This window comes from Salvia miltiorrhiza, chromosome 1, assembly GCF_028751815.1.
Source record: "Salvia miltiorrhiza cultivar Shanhuang (shh) chromosome 1, IMPLAD_Smil_shh, whole genome shotgun sequence".
NCBI classification, from domain to species: domain Eukaryota; kingdom Viridiplantae; phylum Streptophyta; class Magnoliopsida; order Lamiales; family Lamiaceae; genus Salvia; species Salvia miltiorrhiza.
Window position 1 is genome coordinate 43998015 of NC_080387.1, and position 18036 is coordinate 44016050.

An 18036-nucleotide genomic window follows, 5' to 3' on the forward strand; every position below is an offset into this window, starting at 1 on the left:
TTATTATGCATAATATGGAACATAAATATGCATGAACACTTTTTTATCTATTACCTTAATTTGTTGTTCATTTTCTCTCATTCTCATGTGATTTGTTCATCTATTATGGGTTTTGTTGTTGCGTCTGAGTGCAGAGGGTATAAGGCGATTACGATGGCAATGTGGTGTTGTTGATGTCAACCGAAGTGGGATGATGATGACGACGTCGTTAGGCTACTGTTGGTCGTGAGTTAAAGGCACTATATTAATTTATGTGCTTCTAAAAGTAGCTGATGACACTCACTTTTCTACTCCCTCCGTCCTTATAAAAAGTACTCCCTCCGTCCCACTTGAAATGTCTTGTTTCTTTTAGGCACGGTTATTTAGGAATATGTTAATTAGATTATTAAATAGTGTGGTGTAGAGTTAAAAATGTGATGTGGGCCCCAAAATTCCTACTTTTTGTGAATAATTTTTTCCATAAAAGGAAAGGGATGAGACAAAAGCATGTTATACGCTTGAAAGGGATGAGAAGAAAATCTTACTTCAATGTAATAAATACTTAATATTATATATATATATTACCTTATTTATCTTATATAAATGCATGAACAGCTCGTGGATGGTGAAGTCCCCCCAACTGCATCTAACTACAGCACTTTCCTCCACCTACACATGTACGCAGATGGAACTTTTGTGTCAGAAAAGGATGCCAACCTTGATGTAAATGTTTAAGTTTGAACAAATATTAGTAATACATAGTAAAATGTATTTATTTTATAATAATTGTGTATTGTTATGTATGAATTAGGCGGAGATTCATCGCGTTGCTGCTGAGACAGGACGAGAGGACCGACTCGATGAGGTCTACTTGGAGCTCGTACGTCCCGGTAGGTCACGACTGTACGGCACTGGAAGTGCCGGTGTGAGCCAGTTTAGTAGGGGGTCTACTAACAGTACAGGCTCTTCCCAAATGTCTCAGCGGATGTATGAGACTCGGATCTCCACACTGGAGGAGCGTCTCCAAAGGACTGAGGAGGATAGGGCAGCCCAATAAGCAGCACGTGAGGCCGAACGAGCCGCACGTGAGGCCGAACGAGCAGCACGTGAGGCCCTTGAGCAGCGGATGAGTCAGTTCGAGGAGATACTGAGGCGGTCGGGTCAGCTACCTTGAGCATCACTTCTATGTATCTATATCATGTTGAACTTTTTTTTTTATTTATGTTATGTTTCTGAACAAACACAATTACACTTGAACTTTGTTTAACATTTGTGTTTTGTTGAACAATTTAATTGTTTTATGTTTTCAAATCGTCCTATTTATTGTGAGTGAATTCAAGGTATGCAAATGAATTCAAAATACATTATAATTACAAAATGAAAATACTTATACTCTATAACGTAGATTGATAAAAAAAAATAATAACATATTGATTAATAAATAGATATATTGTTTCGACATAAAAATAAGGACATATATGCAAATGAATTCAAAAATACATTAAAAATATCAAATTAAAATACTTATGATTAATAAACTATATTGATAAAAAAAATTAAAAAAAATTAAAAAATAAATATTTATTTGCCATAAAAATACGGGCGGCACGAGACTGGTCCGTAATTATCAACATTACTTGGATATTATCTCCTCATATTCAAATGTTATGAATATATGATATATATTGTATATTGAAATAGCCTTTAAATGATTTAATAGGTAATAGATATATCAATTATACGAGTGTTCTCTACTGGGGACAATTCAAAAGGAACTTCAAGGTTAAGCGTGCTTGACTTAGAGCACAACTAAGATGGGTGACCCACTGGGAAGTTCGCCTAAGGTTTGAAATATTGTATAAATACGAAAATATTAGTGGAGATAAATAAATAAATAAAATAAATAAATAAATAAAATAAATAATTATATAATTAAAATAATTATTTAATTACCAGCGGCATATTGCCTCCGGTAATTAGCGGCGGCACGGGCCCGCCGGTAATCTCTCAACATCGACGACCATCGGTGTGGTGGTGGTGATCACCGACGGCACCTCTACCGCCGCTGATTACCGGCGACACATAGCCGCCGGTAATCAGCGGCGGCGAGAACCGCCGGTAAATGTTCGGGAAACCACCTGAGTTTCCCGAGAAAATATACCGGCGGTAGAGCCGCCGCCAATCTCCGGCGGCTGAGCTTCGCCGCCGACAATCACATCTCCGACGAGATCATTACCGGTGGCAGAGGGCCGCCGGTAATGGAATCGCCGGCGGCCGCCCCTTTTTTACCGGCGGTAATCGCCGCCGGTAATTTCTTATTTTTTTGTAGTGAGAGGTCATGCCTACGTGCGAGTTACTTATTTGATTATATATCAGATACCTCTATAATTCTTAAAAAAAAAAGTTTTGTAATGTTGAGGACTATATGTTTGTATTGTTATCAGTTGAAGACAAAAGAATAACTTAAGTTTTACGATCGATGAGGAACTAACGATAAGAAGAATATAGATAATTATCATTTACATCACAAACTTTGACTTAATTTGAAACTTGGATTTGATCTTTAATAAGAACTTAGAAAATAGTAATTCATTTGTCTCAATTTCATATTTCACATTTTCTTATTTAAATGCCTTATTTTAATAGTTCGCTTCCTAAAATAATAAATCAATACATAAAACAAAACACTTCCATATAACTAATTATTTATATCCAATATCATTGTGGCTCACAAATAATTATATTTATTTTCACTTAAAAACGAATATGTTCGTTTGTCTCATGCTTTTTTTGATAAATATATCTTTAAAAAAAGTTATTTTATTTTTTCTATTTTATTATAGATTATTCATTTTTGAATATTCATGTCCATACCTTATGTATATTCATAAATTAGAACAGAGGGAGTACTATCATTTAATTTTTCGCAGTTAAAGCTCACCCAAATTTGTCGGCGATCAAAAATTGTAAATTCTCATCGTTTAAGGTATTGATTAGAATATTTGTTGACGGCAATGAATTTTCAAAATTTTGATTTTTTATATAATTTTTTTAATGTTAATAATAATTTATGAGATTTTTTAATCAAAATAAATATATAAAATAATAAAAGAAAAATGCTAGATAAACTAAATGCAACCAGTGCTAATGAAATTTGTTCTCAGAAGACTGAAGGTGACTAGCATATCATTATCCACAAATGACTGAATGAGGATATGGCATTAATTTAATTTAAAAAGTATTACCTTATTTTGCAAATACTTATTTAGTGTTAATTCACACGACCCTATCGTGAAGTGAATTAGCTTGTACCTAAAACAAAATTTACGTCAAATGAGACTTGAAATTGAATAGAGTAAAATTAATTTAGACTATGGCATTGGCACTTGGCAGCACTTCCTACATTTGGCTTTCTATTAATGTAGTAGTAGATGAAGTTTCCATTGCAAAGACACTTACCAACTGCAATTCGTTTTTTATTGATGGATGTTGTTATTTAATCGCACGAGTTTAAGAAAAATTAATTTTACATTTAATAAGTGAAAAAAGGTTCTGTAAATTAAAAAAAATGATAACTATTGGATTATTTTAAAAAGTGATGGATACATCAACAACAATATATATAAATATATGAGAATTGTAAAAGTCATTGTTGGTAGAATTATTTTCAGAAAAATGAATTAAGAATATATTTCATGAACGGACGAAAATGAAGAAATAAGAAGATGTTTAGTAGACTGTGAAAGTATTAAATTAATTAACTCAAATCAGATATTAAAACTCAAGATTGATCTTGCACTAGCATTTGCATCCCGTGCAATGCACGGGAAAATATTTTTAATTTTTGTATTTATATAAAATTATTACTAATTCAATTATTATACTTATAAATATAATAAAAAATTAAAATTTTAATTGAATATATTTGAATTGAATATTGAAAAAATAAAAAAGAATTCACAATTATAAAATTTGATATTATGAAAAATAAAAACAAAAAAATAAGTTAAAAAACTAAAAATAAAATACTAATTAAAAAGAATTACAAATATATTTATTCAAAAAAGATGAGAGAGGAGAAAGAAATTTATAAAACTTTAATATCTAAACAAATTTAATTTTTACATTTTAAATCAAATATTTTCATAAAATATATCACATTAAAGCTCTTATCGTGATCTTTAATTTGATATGCATATTAAATATTTTATAATTAATCAAATTTGATAAATTTGGAAAGAAATGTAACAACAAATAAGAAGTTAATTAAAGAAAATGAAAATAAAAAGCAAAATATATAGTTCAAACATAAACCTTCAATTTTATTATAACTACAAAATTGCCACTCAATTTTGAAATTAATTTGAAATTGATTTCAAATTGGAAATTCTCTTTTTAATATAGTATAGATTACAGAAATGAGCTTAATTTAGTGCTCGTTTGGTTCAAGTAGAAGAATAAAAAGATAATGAAATCAAATAAATGGATGGAATTATAACAATAACTATTAGTATTTTTATTGAGTGTTTGGTTTAACAATAGAAATAAATCACTAGTAAGGGATTCCCTTTCTTTTGTTTCTCTTCTATTTTAGTGCTCGTTTGGTTCAAGTAGAGGAATCGAAAGAGAATGAATTCAAATAAAAGAGTGGAATGGTAACAATAACCATTACTTTTATTGAGTGTTTGGTTTAACAATAGAAAATAATCATTAGTAAGAGATTCCTTTTCTTTTGTTTCTCCTTTATTTTGAGGGGTAACAAATTGAGTGATTGGATTACCCTCAAGTAAGGGTAATGGCTAACTCATTACTCAAACCAAACAACAAGTAATGGATTAAATTAATTGAATCCCTTTCCAATCTCTAAAAACACCCAACCAAACGTGGTGTGATTGGATTGCCCTCAAGTAAAGGTAATAGTTAACTCATTATCCAAACCAAACAAATAATTGATTGAATTAATTGAATCCATTTTCAACCTTCAAAATTACCCTACCAAACATGGCTTAATGTGAAATATTTATATGTAATTCCAATTATGAAATACAGCTTTTAACAAAGTAAATTAATTTTATGAAATTGGCCCGTGTACATTTTAATTAAAAAATATCAATACAAACTTCTATGACTTAGCCTGCGAGTTTATATTCATTGCTCCTACAAATTAACGAATCGATTATCGAATTTTACTTAAAAATAAGTATTCAATTATTATTGAATAATTTCCCAACTCATTACACACACTCCAATTCCAACTATTACATAGAGATAGAGATTTCTTAAGGTGCCCCCCCCCCCCCTCCCCCAAAACCATTTTTCATTTTTTTAAAAATAATTAGTTTTTTCTATATTTATTTATATATAAAATTCAAACAATGATCCCGTCTACAAACCGTGGCTTTGCCGATAATTAAACTATTGGAGGATTTCTTTATAGGCACATGTGACATTTACAACATGATGTTGTCATTGTTGGTTTTAATATATTTTATGTGATAGTCAACATCATGTATGCCACTTGCACAATAATTGCTGGAGATCGGTCGTTTTAGTGATTCATATATTTTCCTAAGTAAGTTGAACTCAACCACTCAATTTTGGTTTCGTGATTATTGAATCCCATAATCTAGGATATGGTTTTGCTTCCTTTGATGTATTCATATATCAATTAATGTTCATATAAGAAGGGATATTCAAAAATTAATAAAATCCATCAAACTAAATCAAATTAATAATAATTGGAAGGTATGTTTATATTAATATTTTATATTTTCATAAGTGGTTATGGTTTTAAACTCTTATAGACTAAATTTTTTATTTAGCTTAATTAGGATTCGATGAAATATTAGTACGAACACTTGAATAAATAAATTAATTGGAGATTATCAGTTATGTTATTAAATCCTGCCACCGCCATGTGAGGAGGGTTTTGTTGTGAGACGATAATTAGAGATGATCAGAGATTGAGAAATTTTTGAATTTTTCGAAAAAAAAATTCCCACCTAGCATCAAAACGAAGTCATTTTATATGGCGAGGTGGGAAAGCAATTCCACCTCAAACTCCAGTGAGATGAATCATCTAAATTTCCTTCACCAGAATTTGGATCGCATGACATTTTATGAAAAATATTGAAAGTGTAGGATTTTCTAAGAAGAAATGAAAGTTGCAAAAAAATTATGAAAATTGCTTAAAATTGGGGACAATACAAAATACTATTAACCATTTTCATTTATTGGCCAAATATATCGAGTTATCGACCAATATGTGTGTGTGTGTGTTTTCAATTATGAATTGAAATACTTAAAAAAAACTCATGTTTTGATTAAAATTATTTAGAGACTACTGGGTAACTAATTAAAATCCAACTATACGAACACTTCACATCTACTATCTGATCGAGATTACACGAATTGGCTTATAAAATCTTAGTGCTTGCAATAATTTGTTTTCAATAATTCTATCCTATATATCGTCACGTTTAAATAATCATCTATTTTTACATAATATGTGCTATTCATGTCAAAGAAAGTGACTTTTCGAGAGATGGGGCTCAAGAAGTGTTGTATTCATTAGAATTTGCAAAAAAAATCTCACAATAAAACTCATTAAAAGGATTATGAAAATACTGCACCATAATGAAAATAAAATAATCAGTATGAATTCAACATACGGTATAAAACTCTTTGACGAATCCTAAATATAAAATCAGTAACAACTAACATGAAAATTACCATATTATTATTTCTACATTTTTCAGTAACAACTAACATGAAAAAGTGAAAATATGTTTAAATGGTAAAAGTTTTACCCAAAAAGGAAACAGTCTCACTTATAATGAAACACCTAAAATAGAAAGAGTCTCACTTATGGTGGGACGGAAAGAGTATTTTTGATGAATTCTTCAATTATGCAAATTGGGCATTATGTGTCGCCAAATTGGCACTCTTATACATACGAAAATTTCTTTTAAACAAACCCATTTTTTATCTTTACCATGAAAATGAGACATTTTGGATGGATGCATTCAAATAAAATATGAAATCATATTTTGATATGGAATAATAGTCCATAAAATTGAGAGCGTCTGATGCCTCTGCCCGACAATCTAGACATATAGAGCCAAGAAAGTGTGTGAGCCCAAACATATAAAATAAAATGTTTGGAACTTAGATCTGCCTCTAATTTCTATAATTGCAGCTACGACGTGTCCAATATTTAAACCTTAGATGTATCTATATAAATAACATCAAAGTGGGCATGTGTTTTTTTGTATGAGATTTCGACCTCTATATTTAAGGAAAACAACTCATCTGAGTCCCACTACCATCCAGATATCAATGTCTCCATGTGGACATTTGCTCCACATCTGTATTAATTAACACACACAAACACGTACTTTCCATTCTTTCTTTTTTTATGAGAAATAAATATTTTTAAAAATCACCGGACAATAAACTTGAATTTAAAATTGTGAATTATAGATATTGAATCATTGATTATACTTTCACTTGTTTATTTAATTTTGCTTTGTTGCACTCGCACATATGAATAATATAGTTTAATATGTTTATAGAGTAATACACTTACATACATGCATATATACTATTCAAACCTCCAACCTATTAATTTAATGTTTAGATGCCTCAATACTATACAAAATTCATTTAAAGAGTTGGTAGTAGTTCATTCGTGCATAACAATATATAATTGCATAGTAACATATAAAATCAACACATAAGAAGATGCAACGAAACTTGCCTTGGTCAGTATATATATATAATCAGCACTTTCTACTGCTAACACATGCATGTTATAATCTACATATCTTTTTTTTTTTTTTTTTTTTTTTTTTTGAGGTGATAATCTACATATCTTGTCTAGTGTGGTTTTCTATCTAGTAAATTATGAGCAAAATCTAGCCACGACACACTCATGACTAGTTCGCAACTACAAATTATTTATTGGAGCACGATGTAGGTCCGTTGGATCTCCTATCAATTCGATCTGAACTGGACACATCTCATTTCATGTTACCCAAATCAGCACGTCCATATATTGGAAAAAAGAAATAGATTATTTATGATCTTATCATTATTTTGTTTAACTACACCCTAGTGTTAATACTTATCATCATTGTATTTTCTCACGTTAGGTAGGATGCATGATTATTCATGCACCTAATGCCTTGATTAAATAATGGGTATATATCATAGTTCGAAACCTTTAATTTGCAGGCTTTGCCTCTAAGTGAGACAATTTGTTTAACATGCAATAATAATAATAATAATAATAATAATAATAATAATAATAAACTCTTTAGGTGTTTGAACTCTATAAATATTAACATATAATAGTTATAAAAATGATACTACGAATGCACAACAGCACTAAATATTTAATTATCAATATGTAATTACTAAATCAAACTATTACATTAGATACTATTTCGAAAACCAACATAGTATTAATAGTACGAAGATAAATGATAAAAAAAATTGTATGCATAACAACATATTTCTAAACACTCTCTTCTACACAAATAGTATACATTTGTGACTAATTTCTCGCAGTTCAGTTTTTATAGCACTCGTGGCCCTTTGGGGACATCCAAAAACATAAACAAATGAGAAGATAAACAAATTTGTATTGAATGATCAACAAATCTGTTCGCCAAAAATGTTTACTATACTAACTCTGCAGCAAAAATACAACAAAATTTCACATTTTCAATTACATTTCAGACAGCACTTGCAAGAATCCGCGTTGCTCCATATCATCGAAACGCCATGTGCTAGCAGTGGCGGAGCCAGGATTTTTTTTGGGGGGGGGGCTGAACTGTAATGGGGGTTCGGGGGCGGTAGCCCCCGGGAATTTTTTTTTGGGGCCATTCAATACATTTTAGACATTTTTTACTAAAATACAAATATAATAATAATAATAACAACATTTTCATAGATAATATAGTTCAAAACATTTACTAAAATTTTTTTTGGGGGCATTCAATACATTTTAGACATTTTTTACTAAAATACAAATATAATAATAATAATAACAACATTTTCATAGATAATATAGTTCAAAACATTTACTAAAATTTTTTTTGGAGGCATTCAATACATTTTAGACATTTTTTACTAAAATACAAATATAATAATAATAATAATAATAATAATAATAATAATAATAATAATAATAATAACAACATTTTCATAGATAATATAGTTCAAAACATTTACTAAAAAAATTTTTGGGGGCATTCAATACATTTTAGACATTTTTTACTAAAATACAAATATAATAATAATAATAATAACAACATTTTCATAGATAATATAGTTCAAAACATTTGCTAAAAATTTTTTTGGGGGCATTCAATACATTTTAGACATTTTTTTATTAAAATACAAATATAATAATAATAATAATAATAACAACATTTTTAGACATATTATTAAAAAAAAAAAAAAAAAAAATTTTTCAAAATTTGGGGGGGGCTCTAGCCCCCCCGGGCACCCCCCTGGCTCCGCCCCTGTGTGCTAGGTCTCCTCGAAGCCTGCACATCGAGATCTTGGCCGGAGGAATCAGATTTCATCTTCAATATAATGCGCACACATTATGCAGCAGCAGCAGGTAATGTCTTTGAATCGTCTTCATTCTTCTGTTTGTGCTGCAATGTCTGAGCACTCAGTCGCGGATAAGTCCAGATAGAACAGTCTCTTGAAAGATTCATAGGATGCGAAGAAAAGTGCTCCCTGGATCATGTACATGACTAATCTTGGAGTCAAGCCCCTGATAACAGAAAACAAAATGTGGCTCGTCAAGCCAACACCTTACAACTCGAGTATTATCTTATAATCACACGAACCAAATCCTGAGGAGAACTCAAAATGCTGAGATTACAAGAGCCGCATCTTGCAGTAGTTTTTGGTTTCAAAGACATAAATGCCAAAGAAACTAGAGTGGAACCTCATCTGCAGAATATATAAGCTAATACCAACATGAAGATGGAAAAATGAATTTCTTAAACAATGCTTTATACGAGTATGGTCTTCCTATGAACTGTTGTTAGCATATTGACAAATGTAAGAGAATCTGATCAAAGTAATTGCAGTTAGTTCCTTCCTGCCCTTGCATGATAACATGACATATATATTTGGAAAACAAGAATAGAGAAAGATCAGCTTCTGGTGAAATTGCAAAAGCTTGTCAAAATCTTCAATAACTTCAGCCAAAAAGACAGGGTTACTTATTTTCTTTTCCTTACTCTCTAGACAGAAAATAAGATTTGAAATTTATCTCCCTATGTATTCACAACAAACTGAAAATAACATAGTATGAATGACTGGCATTCAATGAAATGATCTATACTTCAGGAATGAGAAACTATCTCTACAAGAATGAACTGATGAAGCAAAGCTCCTACATATGCTTTATTATAACAGTAAAGCATATTAGTTACTTTGTTCTCGTGCCAGAAAGTCAGTGTGCAGTAATTACAGTCCAATAAGACTTCACCTAAAAAAAATATGAAAGATTCATATATTTTACTGGAGCAAGGAAATTTAATCAATGATTCTGCAGACAGAGAAGAGGAAAGACAGATCCAAATACTTTTCTATGCAGTTGGAGGTAAGACAGGTAAACGCAGAGTTAAAATTTCACCAGGTATCTTGAAAACTCACCTATAGACACCATTCAACCCTTCATGCTTCCATATTTCATTAAGAGTACCAAGTACACCACTACGCTTGGTCATTGATCCAGGAACCTGTAATGGTGAATTTGTATCATTTTTATGAGGCAAATTGCTCGTAAGTTCTCAGGAATCAAAACTGAAACTAAGAATGTTAAATTGCTAAACCCAAAAAATAAAGAAATTTTGATGCTTAGCAAGACCTAGGACCCTGACCGCCGGATTAGCAAAAATACTTTCATTCCTCTACACGAAATTTTCAAAATCTGACATCTAACTGGGCAAGGCCCATTACTAATCACTTTAACCCTAAATAAAAGTGGGACCCTTATTCCACTCACAACACACTCAACCTTTTTATTGAAACCCGTGCCATTTTTGAACTGGATAAAGAAATGGAAAACTAACCTGGGTTTGCAATCTTGTCTTGACAACATCAAATGGAGTTGTAAACAACGAAGCTGTAGATCCAGCCAATCCTCCACAGACTAACTGCAGGAGTGGAAAAGTGAGAACTATAGGAAGAACATAACTCAGAGTTTCAGAGAGTAAACAACAAACCGTCGTTAGTATATTAGCTTGAGTGTTCCATTGGATTGATGGCAGCATAATCTGCTTCAGACTTTCATAAGTGTAAAACTGCATATGAAATAATGAATCATCTATCATACAGTCACACTAACTAATTCTTAAACAAAACAATGAGGATAGAAAACATAGGATAACTCTGTTGTTTATACCTTCTAACCTTACCTTGATGACTGAATGTGGAACATTTCTGCAGAGCACAGCTCCCCATCCAGCATACAGCGAAGGCAAGCCACCTTTCTGGAGAACTTGTATCAAGGCAGTCCTGCGATGCAATTTAAAATGCAAAATATTAAGAATGTTGATGCAGGAAAAAGAAATAAATAAGGAAATTCACTTCGCAAGTGTATTTCACTATTTGAAAACCTATATCTGTCCCAACCAAACAGCCCAATTTGATCATGTACTTGTAATGAGTTAGCTACGGGAGTCACTGACAATTATGACAAATAACTTAAATTACTTGCTACGAAATTCAGATGTTGATATCATACAGAGAAACATAAATATCTTCTAGATATACCAGCAGTTCCGGTAGTGTGAACTAACTTGCATCTGCTGTTTTATACGTTCGCTTGGAGTAAAAATGAATGACGTAGCAATACTTGCACAACCCCCTGCTGTGCAGTGGGCCAACGAGTGATACTCCTGTGAAATAAAGGGCAGACATTCCATCAAATTGATACATTGCTTGTCTAATACCAAATTTATTATACGTAAAAAATACAGGTGCGGAAAAGTTCTATTTCAGTTAAATTGTTTCCATCTACAATAAAAATTGTGTTACCTTGGGAAGAAGAGGAAGCAAACTTTTCTTCACTGATTCATACGTGAAGGTATAGAGAGCAGATATTGGAGCCGAACTTACAATGTTGCTGGAGATGCCACGGTAAAGCCCCAATATACCTGAAAAGATCCAAATTGGGTTCATGGTGCTTTTCACATTATCCAAGAGTACATTGCTCTAAATTTATGAAGTGAAACATTGATTTCCTCAAGTTGCCATTTCTTGCTAAAAGTGTACCTCTCTCAGCAATAATAGATCTGCCTATATAGTGGAAGGGTTTCTGGCTAGTATGGCATGCCTGAATCACTGTCTTAACTGTGTCCACAGGATGTAGACAAAGGCTGACAAATATCCCTGCCATTGCTCCAGCAAAAGCATGTTCTTGTTTTGCAAGTGCATATTGAGGTTTTCTCTTTCCAAACAGGCTGATATCAGCCTCAGAGGAATCTGATTTGACATACGTTGCCTCTTGATCTTTTTGGTCCTCGTATGTGCCTTCCCTACTTTCCTTTATGCAATTTTTGCAATCATAACTATGCGATGCTAATTTGGTATCTTGGGAGTCCGGATCACATCTTGATGTAGAGATCATGCAATCAGTTGCTTCAATAGGTAGCACGGCATCCTTTTCTTCTGAGCATGTTGAAGTTGATGGCTTCAAGTCAAAGTTGGCAGCATTTTTAGAAGATAAATCTAAAGGTTCTAAAATTTCCAGCTTAGAAGTAGATATTCCCGTAGCTAAACTATGAAACGAACTACTTTTATCACCTGAATTTGTTGAACAACAATCGTCGTAATAGTCAACCATCCTATTGATCTCAATCTCAGAGTTTACCAGATTCTTTGGCTTACAAGGAGCTATTTTACTCATCCAATTATATATCCTCCCAAAATTCGAAGGTATTACTGCACTCAAAAGACAATCCTCCATGGAGGTCCCCTCCATCAACTTGGACCTTGCAAGGACTATCCTCCAGAAAGAAGAAGCTCCATGACTATCTCTAGAGTACTCTTGATTCTCTTCCACAAGCTCTATAGACTTTTCTTTACTAGACAAGTAGAAGACCGAGCAAGGTTGATCACCAGCTGAAGTAGCTGTATGAGAAGTTCCTTCTTCTGTGGAATAATGGAGTATCCCACCTTCCCGAAAAACCTTAGATTTGTATGCCGCATTACTCTTAGGCAGAAAAACAGAGAGAGACTTCCTAGCATAACCACACGCATAGCCTACTGCAGAGATTAGGTCCGCTGTGCTTAACCTCTCAGAGGGTTGGGGATCACAATTACTAATGCTACATTTGTCATTTACAGGAGAAATATCATCTACAATCTCGAAGGACGCCCCATGCAATGGATTACTTTTATATTTGACAGAGAATTTTTCAGTTCTTGGAGACACACGGCCTCCACTCATTGTTTGTTTTCAGAAGAAGCAAATGGCTAAACGATATAGCACATACTGCAATTCAACAAGTAGGGTGACTTAGAAAATGTACAAAATTAGATGATAAAGATATATAATCACTCAGGGGAAAGCAAACCAAGCAAATCTGTTAAGTTTTTATTCAAGTTGTTAATTACTAAAACTAGATTCTATGAACTCCACACTGACATTAGTTCCTGGGCAGCATAGAGGAAACTAGAAGCAGAAGATAATGGATTATGAGGACATAAAATGCCTATTTCTGACCTAAAATAATGTGCCAGAAAATTTAACTATCCATAAACCAAGTTATTGATCAAAGAAAGTAAGCCCTACAGATCCTTTGAACTAGTTAATCCTAATTCGTAAGAAATAAATATCGGTTAGGTTAATTAATTATCCTCTAGCACAGCTCAACAACCTTTAGTTGCATTAAACACTGGTCAAGCTCAATAGAGTTGATTCATAACAAGTTTATTTCAGTTTAACTTTCAGCAAAACTCCTACTAATTCAAGTAGACGTTCATATCAAAACAAAAAATCAATACAAATTGTACCAACAATGCCAAGGTTGGGATTTTAATTTGAATTAAATAAGACAATCTTCTTGGCATAAAATACATTTGCCTCGTAGACAATAGAGTCACACACACACACACACAAAATAAGAACCATGGGTGCATCCACAGCTTTACTTAGGCAATATGTTAGAATGTGTAAGGGTGTAAGAAACAAATTAGAACACAGATGGAAGAAAGAAGCTAGTAACACTTACTATCACCAATCACTAGTGTCTCTCTCTATCTCTCTCAGCCAATCAAAACCCAATCTCCTTTCTCCAATGGACGCAACCAACTGCTAGACAACTCATAACCCCTGATATAAATAATTTATTACCATGAGAATTGGTGAAGCACAGCTTTGAAAAATTATCTTAACATTAAAGAATTAGAAATAAAGCATCCCAGAAAGATGTGATAACTACACCGCATAAGGCAAAGTATCCAAACAGCCAAAGATACACATTCAACCCAATGCATAACAGAACCCAGAAGATCATCAATATAATTGTGGGTTTATCTTTTTTTCCCCCAGTTTTGTTTTGGAGATTGAGCAGCCCGATAATGAACAAGTAAACGGAGAGAGATTAGAAATGAAAACCTTGAAAAAAATGAGTTGCTTCGCAGTGGTTTCACAATAATAATTGGGATTTGCCGATTTGGGCGTTTGAATATCTTGGAGTTGGGGGAAACTGGAAAAGGGTCTACGTCTGTACGACGGAGAGAGGTTTTTGCGGAATAGCAGATTTACTCAATAAAATAATTCTACATATAATAATCTTTAATCAATTAAAGCATCAAGTCGTTGTAGTATAGTGGTAAGTATTCCCGCCTGTCACGCGGGTGACCCGGGTTCGATCCCCGGCAACGGCGTAATTATTTTTTGATATTTTGTTTCTTAATATTTTTGTGGGATGGTTTATTAATAAAGAGAAAAGGAATTATGTCAAAAAATAAATAAATAAAAAGGCTAAACTGTTACATAGTATGTCACAATCACAAACCATCAATTTTTTTTAATTGTATATGAATTATTATATCGACTTTAATAAGCTAATATACAAACTTTATCATTCAAAATATTTTATAATACATAGAAGTCTAGTGAAACTATCACCACGTCAAATTCGTGACGGTCTCAATTTCCTTTCCCGTCCTTCAAAATATGTCTAGTGAGTAATAAATTTGCACAATTTGTAACAATTTGGGTATTAATTGGATATAATTGAAAAACAGTAATAATATAGGATATATTAAATTATTTAGCTAGCAAGGGAAGAAGTTGTTATGAAAAATTTTTATTTCCCTAAAAAAAATGAATTTTTTTTATTATAATTTAAAGCCATAGACTTTGGAGTAAATTAATAATAAAAAAAAACTTATTTAAGAGATATATGGCTATTTCTTAAGTTATCCATCATACTAATAATTGAATATTATGTTTGAAATCCTTCCAATAGAAATTTGCTAAGTAACATTTGGAGTCTAATCACAATGTCTCAATAAAAACTAAATCAAAACTCAAAAGGTTATAAAATGTCAAAATAAATAAAGGTAACAATAATTCGTAATGAAAGGACTTTCGTATCATATACTTCTTCTGTCCATGAAAATAGATCATAATTTATTACTATTTTCATCCGTCCGCAAAAATATTTCTTAACCCTTTTTTATCATTCATGTACCTACCAATTTTAAATTTGTAGCGTCCATTCTCCAATTAACTATTTTTACTTTTTCCATTTTGTGGGCCCCTTTCTCCACTCACTAAATAAACAATTATTTTTTAAAAAAATTTGTGCTTCCCAGGACTTATTTTTGTGAATGGAGAGAGTAAATAATTACTTCATCCATCCCACTATAAGTGGCTCAAAATTTTTCGACACAAGAATTAAGATGAATGTGTAAATTGGTTAAAAGTGGTAGAGCCTAGACCTTTTTAAGGGTTAAAATTTTCCATTTATGGAAATAAGCCACTTATAGTGGGACGACTCAAAATGGAATACATAACATTTTTAATGGGATGGAGGGAGTACTATAAATACTCATTTACTTGATTGTCTCAAGATCCAATTTAAGTACAACATCATGAACAAAGAAGTTCAAGTGCTTAATGGACTATGTAAGTAGTTAAGGCTCAAAATGAGACCCATTGGAGATGAAGAAATTTCCAGCTAACCAATTCTAAATTTGATCGAGTTTAAATGGGTTGGAGAATGAAGACTTTCTGCATATTTAAGAATAACAGACATCTAAGCACTAGACTTTTGTTTACAATACTAGTGTACAACCCGTCGAAACTCGACGGAAGATATAATTATGAATAAATGTTTTTTTTTATCAATTATCCTAGTGATAGAGACTATTCATTTTATTCGATTTAATTTATTATCGAGTTTATAGTGGGACATCACTTGAATTTCTTTGTCATATTCTCAAACGATAAATGATACAATAATTAACGCATATAACATACAACGTTAAGCAAAGAACCGCATCAACTGACATTTTAGAAACGAATAAAACTAACATAAAAATAAAGAAATTTCCTAACTTGTTAACCATTAGTCCATAATTTATTTAAGAAAACTAAAAGTAAAGATACTCAAATGACCAACTACACAACAACTCACTGAAAAGGACAATTGGCAATATCTTCAAAGGCAAGCAACACAACAATCCTTTCTAACTCTTCTTGAAAGCCTTACTGCAATTAAATTCAAATCCAAACATCTCTCTAATGATAACAACATAAGGGTTGGAAAAAATATAATTCATGTGCAAGTGAAAAATAGAATAAGGTTATACGAAGTTGACAAATCTCCATCTTGAGCAAATTCTAAAGATGTCTCAGCCTTCCCATTTAGGATCAATTACATCATTCATTGCTATTGGAGATGAAAAAACAGTTGGAGATTTATGTAAAATATATGCAAGAATGAAAAAAGATCAAATTTATCCTTTATTGAGAACAAAAATAAAAATAAAAGAGTTACTTGTGATTTATAATCAAAATTTGTATTCTCAATCAGTAGCTTGGTTGTTGCCGCTCTATTTTGGAAAGGATTGGCCAATTTCAATATTCATATCATCCCGTCAAAGATTTCCAAACTCTGTACAAAATAAAACATGTCGGGTGCTAATAGGTGATATTGTAAATTTTGACATTGTAAATTTTGACATTGTACATTTTATTAGACACAAACAGGTTCAAATAATAATGTGTATTGAAGAGTTAATAGTAGGAATAGATTATTATAATTATTTTCCTAAAATATGGTGGTACGTATAAGGATCGTCATAATTCATAAGTAACAATGCTCGGTCTATCTGAGAACTCCAATAACGTCGTATTAAGCAACTTATGCTCACTGGCTCCTTCACAGAGCTACATGCTAGAGTCTACAGCCACACGAGAGCTCTTTCCCGGTTTATAGTATTGATTAACATGTATCCATCACAACCACAATATAAGTCCTCTCTTGGCTAGCGGCTTCAACAAATACAGGTATATAAGGTATATATTATTAGATAGAGGGGACAAAAATCAATAATAAACTACTCTTAACCTACGCTAAACAATGAATAAAAGAAACTACAAAAAAAAAGAATAAAGATAAAAAAAGTAGAATAAAGTCCTCTTTTAAGGAAGAAATAGTACAAGGTACAGAAGAAATGAAATCTCATTCTATACTCCAATGAAATTCAAAATGATACATGATAGTACAAGATATCAAAAATTCAATTTTATTTTTTCTTAATAAGCCAGACGCTCTCAAGAGCTCATTGAATACTTTTATTAAGTTGCATGGTAAAATAAAAGATAAGGATGTTGGTGTGCTGGTTTTTATTTTTTATGAAAATACTACAAGATTTCTGATTTTCATTTTTCTTAATACGCTAAGGCTGTGCTATTAGAATTCTGGTGTTCATTTTTTTAGTGAAAATACTACAAGATTTCTTATACACATATTGGATAATATTTTCTTAACATATTTTTTTGAA

General features: G+C 31.8%; 2 protein-coding genes and 1 non-coding gene across 4 annotated transcripts; 2 read left to right on the plus strand and 1 right to left on the minus strand.

Annotated features, from left to right (window-relative positions):
* Positions 1 to 582: 582 nt before the first annotated feature.
* Positions 583 to 1036, plus strand: LOC131008510 (uncharacterized). The gene is made up of 2 exons (XM_057935385.1): positions 583 to 702; positions 791 to 1036. Exons 1-2 carry the CDS (start codon positions 583 to 585, stop codon positions 1034 to 1036), a joined length of 366 nt encoding a protein of 121 aa, XP_057791368.1.
* A 7568-nt stretch (positions 1037 to 8604) lies between these two features.
* LOC131026205 (uncharacterized) lies at positions 8605 to 14772 on the minus strand. 2 transcript variants are annotated; one of them, XM_057955988.1, is made up of 11 exons: positions 14457 to 14626; positions 14247 to 14347; positions 12286 to 13507; positions 12049 to 12167; positions 11785 to 11909; positions 11427 to 11526; positions 11235 to 11312; positions 11082 to 11165; positions 10663 to 10748; positions 9513 to 9769; positions 8605 to 8767 (listed from the first exon to the last, which is right to left on the minus strand). In XM_057955988.1, exons 3-10 carry the CDS (start codon positions 13460 to 13462, stop codon positions 9631 to 9633), a joined length of 1908 nt encoding a protein of 635 aa, XP_057811971.1. In that variant the 5' UTR covers positions 13463 to 13507; positions 14247 to 14347; positions 14457 to 14626; the 3' UTR covers positions 8605 to 8767; positions 9513 to 9630. The 2 variants fall into 2 exon arrangements, with proteins under 2 accessions (XP_057811971.1, XP_057811978.1); XM_057955995.1 differs by lacking the exons at positions 8605 to 8767; positions 14457 to 14626 and adding exons at positions 10349 to 10495; positions 14633 to 14772 and having other exon boundaries at positions 9633 to 9769.
* Positions 14773 to 14832: 60 nt separating this feature from the next.
* On the plus strand, positions 14833 to 14904 carry TRNAD-GUC (transfer RNA aspartic acid (anticodon GUC)). The gene has a single exon. It is a non-coding gene; the product is annotated as a tRNA-Asp (tRNA).
* The last annotated feature ends 3132 nt before the right edge of the window (positions 14905 to 18036 follow it).

Excerpts from the sequence above, each read along its gene's own strand:
- LOC131008510 (XM_057935385.1), top strand. The coding sequence starts at position 583 with ATGCATGAACAGCTCGTGGATGGTGAAGTCCCCCCAACTGCATCTAAC. Across the intron at positions 703-790 it reads AAAAGGATGCCAACCTTGAT|GCGGAGATTCATCGCGTTGC; the intron begins GTAAATGTTTAA and ends TGTATGAATTAG.
- LOC131026205 (XM_057955988.1), bottom strand. The coding sequence starts at position 13,462 with ATGAGTGGAGGCCGTGTGTCTCCAAGAACTGAAAAATTCTCTGTCAAA. Across the intron at positions 11,910-12,048 it reads TGCTTCCTCTTCTTCCCAAG|GAGTATCACTCGTTGGCCCA; the intron begins GTAACACAATTT and ends TTTATTTCACAG. Across the intron at positions 11,166-11,234 it reads AAGCTAATATACTAACGACG|TTAGTCTGTGGAGGATTGGC; the intron begins GTTTGTTGTTTA and ends CCACTCCTGCAG.